The 11,499-nt window shown below is 42.1% G+C and overlaps 1 protein-coding gene across 1 annotated transcript in view; it reads left to right on the forward strand.

The window, feature by feature from the left end:
* LOC133759260 (flavin-containing monooxygenase 5-like) overlaps positions 1 to 11,074 on the forward strand; it is a 102,651-nt gene extending 91,577 nt beyond the window's left edge. Inside the window, 3 exon segments of the mRNA XM_062190194.1 lie at positions 10,216 to 10,442; positions 10,534 to 10,669; positions 10,966 to 11,074. Coding sequence (XP_062046178.1) covers positions 10,216 to 10,442; positions 10,534 to 10,669; positions 10,966 to 11,074 — 472 coding nt within the window.
* The last annotated feature ends 425 nt before the right edge of the window (positions 11,075 to 11,499 follow it).

Consider the following 11,499-nt stretch of genomic DNA (forward strand, 5'->3'; position numbering starts at 1 on the left):
ATATTAATGCCTTATTTTTAGCATTAGAAGAGGCTTTGAAATCTAGTGACAAATAACTATAAAAATGAGTTCAATTTAAAATCAATCAGTATGTGTTCATTTCAGATCTATAATATTTGGTTTAAAATCAACATGAAAAGCTCCAAAAGCTCAGAAACTTTTTGGAAAGAAATGTGGGAAATATGAAAACAAAAGGAGAAAATGGATACATATGACTATTACTATGTTATTATTGGTTAAGTTTAAGAATACATAACAAACTATGGCTCGCTTAATCTAGCATTACATTTGCTTTTTAATTTATTTGGATGTTGCACAGAGAATACAGTTTATACAAAGGTTTGCCTCCTTGCTGAAGCAGAGCAAGGCCTTGTACTTACACATCGTTACCAGTGGAACACACAGATGCCTGCAATGGTGAGTGAGTGTAAAATTCAGGGTTAAAACTCAGCTGAATACAGGCATATTCCAGTGTGGTTCGAATATTCCTTATTCAGGGATCCTAAGGAATATAACAAAATATTTCATCATTAAGAACAAATGCGGTGCCAGCATTCTAGCACAGCAGGTGGAGCCTCTGCTTGCTACGTTGGCATCCCCTTATCAGCATGCAGGCTGGAGTCCCAGCTACACCGCTTTCCATCCAGCTTCCTGCTAAAGCACCTGGGAAGGCAGCCAAAGATGGCCAAGTACTTGGGCCCCCGTCACTCATCTGAGAAGCCCAGATGGAGGTCTTAGGTCCTAGCTTCAGCCTGGCCTAGCACCAGTTGTTTTAGCCATTTGGGATTTGGGGAGTAAATCAGTAGTTGGAAGACATCTCTCTCTCTCTCTCTCTCTCTCTCTCTCTCTCTGTGCGTGTGTGTGTGTGTATGTGTGACCCTTTCAAATAAAGAAATCTTTTTATTTAAAAAATAGTTTAAAGAGAAAAACATAGACAAAGGTCCATTCACCAGAAATTGATGAGAAGACGAAGGAAAGACATCGGAGTCAATGGCGCAAATACTAACAACAGATAATCCAAAGCTGTTTATATTTCTTTATCTGAGAATTTTCTCTAACAGCTCCCAGTTGTTAAAAATGTTTAGCTTTGGCTGGCACCAAGGCTCAATAGGCTAATCTTCCGCCTGCGGTGCCGGCACACCGAGTTCTAGTCCCTGTCGGGGCGCTGGATTCTCTCCCGGCTGCCCCTCTTCCAAGCCAGCTCTCTGCTGTGGCCCGGGAGTGCGGTGGAGGATGGCCCAAGTCCTTGGGCCCTGCACCCACATTGGAGACCAGAAGAAGCACCTGGCTCCTGGCTTCACATCAGCATGGTGCGCCGGCTGCAGCAGCCATTGGGGGTGAACCAACGGGAAAAAAGGAAGACCTTTCTCTCTGTCTCTCTCTCTTTCACTCACTGTCCACTCTGCCTGTCCAAAAAAAAAAAAAAAATGTTTAGCTTTAGCAAACAAGAGAAATGGTTCTGATCATCTAGATCCGTAGGCATGACAGTGACCCTGGCTGAGAGGGACAGGCAACCTGCGACTAAAATTTAGTTAAGATGAAAGGCAGAAAACAGAGCTGATTAAATGTCTTCTAATAATATACAATCAAAGTAAATGACTTAAACATCTTATAGAAAAAGAAAGCATTTCTGCCCGGGTGTAGGTTATTGCATTCATGTTTTTAGTGCTCTTTATTATTTTTATTTCCAGGAAACACTTTATTTATGGTATACAAACTTCATGCATTTCAAAATTACAATTTCATGAATATAATGATTCTTTCCACCATACCGGCCCTCCCATTCACACTCCCACCCCTCATCCTTCCCTCTTGCCTATTCTCATTCCTATTTTTTACAAGATCTGTTTTCAATTAACTTTATACACAAACGAATAACTCTATACCAAGTAAAGATTTCAACAAATTGTTTGGGAAAAAAAACTGTTCCTCTGCAGTAGAGACAAGGGCTGTTCAAAGTCATTGCATCTCAAAGTGTTAATTTCACTTCTACAGATTAACTTTTAGGTGCTCTATTAATTACCACAGATCAAGGAGAACATATGGTATTTGTCCTCTTCAGAATGGTGTATTTCACTAAGTATGATGTTTTCCAGTTTCATCCATTTGCGTGCAAATGGCAGGATTTCATTTTTATTACCACATGTAGCATTACATGTTCTACATATCCCATAATTGCTTACCCAGTCTACAGATGATAAGCATTTGGGTAAATTCCATATCTTAGCTATTACGAATTGAGCAATAAATATAGGGGTACAGATAACTCTTTCATATGCTGATGTCATTTCCCTTGGGTAAATTCCCAGCAATGGGATGGCTGGGTCATAGGGTAGGCCCATATTCAGATTTCTGAGGCATCTCCATACTGTCTTCCACAGTGGCTGAACCAGTTGACATTCCCATCAACAGTGGATTAGGGTACCTTTTTCCCACATCCTAGCCAGCATTTGTTGTTTGTTGATTTCTGTATGAAAGCCATTTTTATGGGGGTGAGGTGAAACCTCATTGTGGTTTTATTTGCATTTCCCTGGTGACTAGTGTTCCTGAGGTTTTTCATGTGTCTGTTGGCCATTTGGATTTCCTCTTTTGAAAAAATGCCTGTTTGGGCCAGCTCTGTGGCGCAGTGGGTAAAAGCCCTGACCTGAAGAGCCGGCACCCCATATGGGCACTGGTTCTAGTCCTGGCTGCTCCACTTCCGATCCAGCCCTCTGCTATGGTCTGGGATAGCAGTGGAAGATGGCCCAAGTCCTTGGGCCCCTGCACCCACATGGGAGACCCAGAAGAAGCTCCTGGCTCCTGGCTTCGGAGGGTGCAGCTCAGGCCATTGCGGCCATCTGGGGAGTGAACCGGCAGATGGAAGACCTCTCTGTCTCTATCTCTCTGTAACTCTGTCTTTCAAATAAATAAAATAAAACTTTAAAAAAAAGAAAAATGCCTGTTTAAGTTCTTTGCCCATTTCTTAATTGGGTTGTTTGTTTAGTTGTTGTGGAGTTTCTTGAGCTCTTTTTATATTCTGGATGTTAATCCTTTATCAGTTGCACAGTTTGCAAATAATTTCTTCCATTCTGTAGCTTGCCTCTTCTTTTTGCTGAGTGTTTCTTTTGCAGTACAGAAGCTTCTCAATTTGATGTAATCACTTTTGTCAATTTTGGCTTTGATTTATTTTGCCTTTGGGGTATTTTCCAAAAACTCTTTGCCTATGCCAGTGTCTTGTAGAGTTTCTGCAATGTTCTCTAATAATTTGATGGTACTGGGCCCTAGATTTAGGTCTTTAACCATTTTGAGTGGATTTTTGTGTAAAATGTAAGGTAGGGGTCTTGCTTCATACTTCTGCATATGGAGATCCATTTTTCCCAGCAGCATTTGTTGAAGAGATTATCCTTGCTCCAGGGATTATTTTAGATGCATGGGTTGGTTTCTGGCATTTCTGTTCTGTTTCATGGGTCTATCCATCTGTTTTTATACCAGCACTAGGCTGTTTTGATTTTAACTGCCCTGTAGTATGTCTTGACATCTGGTATTGTGATGCCCCCAGCTTGGATTCTGTTGTACAAGATTGCTTTATCTATTCATGGTCTCCTGTGTTTCCATATGAATTTCAGCATCATTTTTTCTATATCTAAGAAGAATGTCTGAATGTCCATGGTATTTTGATTGGTGTTGCATTTAATCTGGTAGTATAGGCATTTTGATAATGTTAATTCTTCCAATCCATGAACATGGAAGATTTTTCCATTTTTTTGTGCTTTTTTCTATTTCTTTATTTTGTAATTCTCATAGAAGAGATCTGTGACTTCCTTGGTTAAATTTATTTCAAGGTATTTCAGAAATTTTTTTGATTTCTGTTTTGATTTCCCTAATGACCCACTGTTCATTGAGGAGTACATTATTCAGTCTCCATGTGTTTACATATGTTCTAGAATTCCTGGGTTGTTGATTTCCAACTTTATTCCATTGTGATCAGAGAAGATGCATGGCATTATTTCGATTTTTTTTTAATTTGCTGAGATTTGCTTTATGGCCTAGCATGTGGTCTATCCTAGAGAAAGGTCCATGCACTGGTAAGAAGAATGTGTATTCTGCAACTGTAGGATAAAAAGTTCTGTAGATATCCATTAGGTCCATTTAGCCTATGGTGTCAGTTAACACTGCTGTTATATTGCTGATTTTCTGTCTGGTTGATCCACCCATTGATGAAAGTGGAATATTAAAGTCCCTCATTACTATTGTATTGGAGTCTATGTCTCCCTTTAGATCCATTAACATTCCTTTTAAATAGCTGGATGACCTGTAATTAGGTTCATATATGTTTATAATAGTCATATCTTCCTGTTGAACTGATCCCTTTATCATTACATAGTGCCCTTCTTTGTATCTTTTAACAGTTTTTGTGTTAAAGTCTGTTTTGTCTGATATTAGGATGGCTATACCAGCTCTTTTTTGGTTTCTGTTAGCATGGAATATCTTTTTACATCCTTTCACTTTCAGTCTGCATGTATCTTTGTTGGTGAGATGTGTTTCTTTTAGGCAGCAAATAGATGGATCTTGTTTTTTAATCCATTCACCTAATGTGTGTCTTTTAATTGGAGAGTTGAGGCCATTTATATTCAAGGTGACTAGTGATAAGTAAAGACTTGGCCTTGCCATTTTTCCATAAATATCCCTATTTTTCACCTTGGATTTTACTGGGAGATTTTCTGCTTTCACCTTCCTTCATAGTGATGACCATGTTTCTATGTTTCTGTGTGTAACATACCCTTAAGCAGCTTTTGTAAGGCTGGACAAGTGGTGACAAATTCTTTCAACTTCTGCTTGTTATGGAAAGTATTTACTTCACCTTCATGCACAAATGAGAGCTTTGCAGGGTATAGTATTCTGGGTTGACAGTTTTTTTTCTCTTAAGACTTGGACTATATATCACCATTCTCTCTAATCTTGTAGAGTTTCTGATAAGAAGTCATCTGTGTGTCTAATTGGAGATCCTCTGAAAGTAATCTGGCATTTCACTCATGCACATTTTAGAATCTTTTCTTCATGTTTTACTGTGGTGAGTTTGACTACAATGTGTCGTGGTGAAGATCTTTTCTGGTCCTGTCTGTTAGGAGTTCTGTGTGCCTCCTCTACTTGGACGTTCCTCTCTTTTCCAAATCATGGAAATTTTCTGTAATTATTTCACTAAAAAGGCCTTCTAATCCATTATCTCTTTCTACGCCTTCAGGAACTCCTAAAACCTATATGTTGGGTCATTTGATAGTAGCTCATAAATCTCTGACACTGTTTTTTAGTTTTCTAATTTCTTCTTCTTTTTTTGATCTGACTGTAAAATTTCCAAAAATTTTTCTTCTAACTCAGATATTCTTTCCTCTGCCTCACCAAATCTGTTCTTAAGGCTTTCCACCATATTTTTATTTGTTCTATTGAATTCTTCATTTCCAATATTTCTTTTTGATTTCTCTTTAAAATTTCAATTCTGTGAAAAACATTTTCATTCATGTTATGTATGGATTTTTCAGTTCATGAATTTGCTTCTGATTACTTCTAAGTAATTCTATAATCAATTTTTTAACTCCATTGCTGGCATTTTGTCAACCTCTTCATCTCATATTCTAGTATTGAAGTGTTGTGTTCTTTTGGGGGCATCATGTTGTCCTCTTTATTCTTATTTCTTGAATTGCCATGTTTATTATTAGGCATTTGTGGTGATACTTGTTGTCGACCCCCTCCCCATGATGGCTTTTCTCTTTGAATTATGCCTCTTTGGCTTAGTGGAGTGTCCACTTCTTCAGTGAATACCCTTAGACATGTGCTGGGTGTAGTCAGGGAGCTCTGTTCAGTGCTCCAGGGTGAGGGAAGTGTCCAAGGTGATACAAGTTGGGTGTGGTAAATCTTTTGGGGGAGGGGGTCAGAGGGGAGGTTTGTTCTGCTCTGTGGGCATATTCTCACACTAACCTTGTCTCCTCAAAGGAGACCAATGCCTGGCTGTTAGTCCCAGTGGGTACAATTTTCATTCACATTGCCACAAAAACCACAGAAAGGATCCATGCAATCCTGAAGCAATGACCCTCACCAGGGAATCAGTAAGCCCAAGCATGTGGAGTCACCCACACAGTGACTGCCCAAAGTCCCAGCCACACTGCACATTCCCATGCAGCCACAGTGTTTGCACAGTCCCAGCACACAAGCCTCCCACAGCCACAAGCTCCCAGCCTCCTGTCAATTCTCCCAGCCAGACTCTTGGCTGGTTGCTGGGTATACAGACAAAAGCTGGTACAGCTGTTCTGTATTTCAAAATGGCGCCCACCCTCTATCAGCTAGTTATAGGACATTAGTGCTGGGTGGTCAAGGAGAGAGAAACATGCCCCCCCCTTTTCCTCTACATTGGCAGGTACACTGTCACCCACAGGACTCCAAGCCAGACTCACACCAGGCTCTTCCTGCAGCTTTATCACCAGTGGCTCGGGCTGCCACAGTCTAGTCTCACCTCACTCCAAAGCTGGTGCTGAGAAGCTGCAAGGGTCCTGAGTTGTGCACAACCACACCCTCCATGTAGTTCTACAGTGCCCTTCTAAACTGCCATGTTCTCTCTAACTCTCCCTGAGACTGCACTCTCTCCATTTTGTTTTAAACTATCTTCCCCTAGACTAGAGCAGTAAAATCTCTCCCGATTCCACCATCTTGAAAACTCTCTGTATGTACTTTATTCTCTACAGAATGTTTATCAATAGTGTATGCTTCCATAAATATACATTTCCAGGGTTTGAAAGACTTCACCAAAACCTGGGGTAAACACTGATTCAGAATCAAAATAACTAAATTGACCTCTTGATGTGATCTTCTAAACCTCAAATCACTGCAAAGGATCCTTCCATGCATTAACTGTTAAAGAGCCAGTAGCGGAGCCCTTATTTCAGTTCACGAAGTGTGGATTCCCTGAGCTAATCTCTCCCACACTGTACTGCCTTCGCCAGGAGCTACAGCTGGAGTCCATGAGTTTCTGCTCCTAAGGAATTTGTCCTCTAAGAAACCAAAATACCCATACCTGATATGGAGAACAAAATAAAATCATAAAATATTCAGATATGTACCAAGGACAATCAAGAGAGAGCTGTGTTTTCGTGAATCTCAAAAAGAGAGACGTTCGATTCACAAAGACTCAGGAAATGGTGTGCATTTTTCTGGTTGCTCCCATTTCATCCCCATCTGAAGGTGGGAAAGAGAAAACTGTATTGGGGGTGAGTGAAGGGATTGCCCTGTCTAGAATAGTGATTGACATGAGGAGTCAGGGATCAGGATTTACAGTAATAATTGTTGGGTGCCTGTGATAGCAAGGCAGTATCATGAGACATATGGGTGTTGGTGCAGAAATAAACGAGGTATAGGTTCCCACATGGAATAGCTCTTTCCAGTAAAATTGTCTTGCTCCCCATTTCGTCATTAGGAAACTATAACTTGATTGAAGTCAGGCAGCTACTAAGTGGTGGCGAAGCCAGTATTTAAACTGAAGTCCTGCTAACTATCTGACTACCTGTGTTACATAAGATCTGCACAGCTATAGGAGGCAGCATCAAAATGAGCCTTAAAAATTATTGTTTTGTCTCTTCCATAAATCTGGGTCAGTGGCAAGCCAAAGAGGACTGAGAATTGCAGACCCCTCTTTGAGGCCCCAAGAGGCCTCTTCACGTCCTGTGGAAGCAGGTGCACTTGCTGTGTTCCGAGGGTGTTCCTGACCCTGAGTATCTTGGCTAACACTGAAGCCAGCCAGAGATGAGCAATTGCTAATCTTGACATGATGATCTAATAGCTGAGTTCTAAGAACTACATGAACAAACTTGATTCTTGCATTATTCCACTTACAGATGGAAAACAGCCCATGGCATCTGCTGACTGAACACATTCGGCTTAATCTCCTCATGGACTTGTTATCTCCTTTGCCTAACAGCTGCTGGTAATAATTGATGAGAATTTTTTGGCAAATGCAGAATCTGAGTGCATTGTGTCTAACAACACCATAATGTTACCACCTAGTGGTTAAATATAAACTAACTTCCCATACCAGTGTGAGGAAGGAATGCGATCCTATGCCCCGATGTCCTTCCCACTATATCATTTTTTGTTTTGTTCCACTTTTTTTCAACTGAGATCATATCAGAGTCTTTTCTCCATGATGATAAGAAAGTACCCCTAGGGTTGCACCTGCTGAACCTTAAGCTCCAGGAAGGAGGAGCACCCATTGGCATACAACAAATATTTGTTGAACGAGTAAACGAACCCTCTCTTTTTTTCTCACCTAACTTGCTCTTCTCTATACCAGCTTTAAGAGTTAGCAGGGTGAGGCCGGCGCCGTGGTTTAACAGGCTAATCCTCCGCCTTGCGGCGCCGGCACACCGGGTTCTAGTCCCGGTTGGGGCACCGGATTCTATCCCGGTTGCTCCTCTTCCAGGCCAGCTCTCTGCTATGGCCCGGGTGGCCCAAGTCCTTGGGCCCTGCACCTGCATGTGAGACCAGGAGAAGCACCTGGCTCCTGGCTTCGGATCAGTGCCGCAGCAGCCATTGGAGGGTGAACCAACCACAAAAAGGAAGACCTTTCTCTCTGTCTCTCTCTCTCTCACTATCCACTCTGCCTGTCAAAAAATAGCAGGGTGGTACCAGTGTCCACTATCAACATGCTTGGTTCGAGTCTGACTCCTCCACTTCAGATCCAGCTTTCTGTTAATGTGCACCCTTGGAAGGCAGCAGATGATGGGCTGAGTACTTGGGTTCCTGCTGCCCACATGGGAGATGCATTGAATTCCAGGCTCCTAGCTTCAACCTGGCCCATTGTGGGCATTTGGAGAATGTAGTAGCTTCTCTCTCTCTCTCTCCCTCTCTCTCTCTCTCTCTCTCCTCCCCACCCTGCGTCTTGCCATCTTTCAAATAAGATAGAAATAAATAAATAAAAATTCTAAAAATAAAAGAGGTAACTTCTCATATGCATAAATATAACAGGAAAATGTCTCCTAAGTGCATCTTCAGGGATCATAGAGTTGCTGTATGTAAATTGGTGTGGTGGATAATTTTGTCATAAGACACTATCAATCCCTTAGTTGATTATATTGAAGAACTAAGGCACTGTTATTACTGTGCTAAAAGATTTAAGACAAATATAACTTCTGAGTCCTATTCTGAAGGCTTACCAGAAAGAGAAAATATCCCTAAGAGAAACTAAGCAGAAAATTGGGAGTGGCCTAGATAACAAGAATTATAGGCACGTGGCAGGTGGCATGTGGTGCTGTTTTTCCCAGTTTCCTGTTCTCTCCTGTGTGAGAGCGGTGTACAACCCTTTTCTTGTTCTGCCACTTCATGAGTCAAGGCTCTGAAGGGTCTTCAGAAAGTCATGGCAAATGTGTATTATAAAAAGCTATGCGTAGATTTCAATTATCTTGCATCAAGTAAAATTATTTTCGAATCCTATTTTTCTATGAATGTTTTCAAGTACACTCATACTTCCATGCTTCCTGGTCAGGCTTGGCTAGCTCACTTGATCTGCATAATGGAATATGAATGGAGTGTAGATACCATGACTGGCCAGAAATTCTAAATGCACATGACTGGTCCTTTTGGCCTCTTGTATTCATGGCTCTTGCCTTCTGCTGTGAGAACAGGATGTTCTGTATTGCTGCCCTTCATGAGCTAAGAATCCTCAAATGCACTGAGCTGTGATGTTCACAGCACAGTAGCAAACTATCGAATGAAGGAAACAAAACCTTTGGGATTTGGTCTGAGCAGATCAAGAAAGCACAAATAAGTTTTGTAGTGCAAACTCCAGTATCACCCACGTCTGATGCATAGACATCTTTCCTTCAACTTATCTCATTGGAGGTGGGGGGTTACAGTCACCTGATGGAGGAAGCAAGTCTCAAGCCTCGTTCATAAGTGGATATCCTTGCTATGCTGGTGCAAACTGAAACTGAATGACCTGGAAGGGGAGCCCAGGCATGAAGTTCTCCCAGGGGGCAGGACGGAAAAGCAATGCCCTTGGCTATTGACCGTGTATGGAGAGAGGAATAGGACCTATTTAGACTCCTTGGCAAAGGACAATGGACTGACTGATCTGAGTCCCAGAAGAAGCAAGATTGGAAGACGAGAGACAAGAAAGTTTAAGGAAGAGGCCTGATTGGACCCCGTGGAGGGAGCACAAAGTCTGAGATCTATGTGTCTCATGTTTACACCCAGGAGAAAGGAGCCCATCAGGAACCCCGCGGAGATTTTTCCCTCCCCCTCCAGACCTGCTCCTGGGCCACTGCTTGACTCGTGCAATGAGTCCACAGGGGCCAAGGTATCAAAGACGGTTGCTATGCATCTGGCCAAGCGCATGGATTCCCTCGTTACTAAGGCTGATCTAGCTCCTGCCACTGCCGGATGTTCAGAGTGCCAGCAGCAGAGACCAACACCAAGCTCGGGTATAGCACCTTAGAGATGGCAGCAGCTTGTCCTAAACTGAATCCTATTCTGGATGTGACTTGCTTTGCTTGCTTGCTGTGCCTCTCCAAGGGCACACAGATGACCTGATCCACCAGCGTGGGATCCTGCACAGCGTCGCTGCGGACCAAGAGAGTCTACACAATCAGCAGTGTGACTCCAGACAAGTTTCCCACTCTCTCAGCCTTGACTCTGCTTCATCCATAAAGTGAGGAACTTAATAGTCATTGTACTTACTATAATACATATAAAGGGATGAATATATATGGGGAATCTGAAAAGGGCATGGAACATTGGAAATAAAAGATAAGCTTATTTCACTGAAATCCATGCAGTTTTTTCAACACACATTTTCCAGGAACTTTTTTTGAAGACTCCTTGTAGTGAATTTCAATGCCATGTCCCAAAGCCATGGCTTATTTTCTCTTTCTACTACAAGTTAGGGGGATGAGGGTGATGGAGGACAATGCCTGGGTCCTCCATAAATCTTCGCTGTCATATCAGGGAGCGGTATCAGGACTCTGAAGTTACAAGGAGACTGACACAGACACAATGTCATCTGCTCATTGATCCCCAGGAGTTCCGCTCTCAGTGGCCCTCTCCCTTCACCTAAAGGCTAATCTGGGAGGAATCCACTTTGCTGAAAATGTCTGCTTTATTACACTGAAAAGGTTACTCTTGTGTGTAAGATGATGGAATATCTCAACTAGTTATAGTTCTTTAATTCTTTAAAGATTTATTTATTTGTCTGAAATAGTCACAGAGAAAGAGAGAGAGAGAGAGGGAGAGAGAGAGAGAATCTTCCATTCACTGATTCACTCCCCAATGGGCTGCTATGGGTAGGACTGGGCCAGGCCAAAGCCAGGAACCTAGAACTCCATCACTTGGGCCACTTCCACTGCTTTCCCAGGTGCATTAGCAAGGAGCTGTTTTGGAAGTGGAGCGCCTGGGACTCAAACCAGTGCTTACATGAGATGCTGGTTAATCTGCAGAGCCACAATGCTGGCCCCAGGTGTAACTCTTAAGATAGGAAGTCAA

Source organism: Lepus europaeus, chromosome 5 (genome assembly GCF_033115175.1).
Source record: "Lepus europaeus isolate LE1 chromosome 5, mLepTim1.pri, whole genome shotgun sequence".
Taxonomy (NCBI): domain Eukaryota; kingdom Metazoa; phylum Chordata; class Mammalia; order Lagomorpha; family Leporidae; genus Lepus; species Lepus europaeus.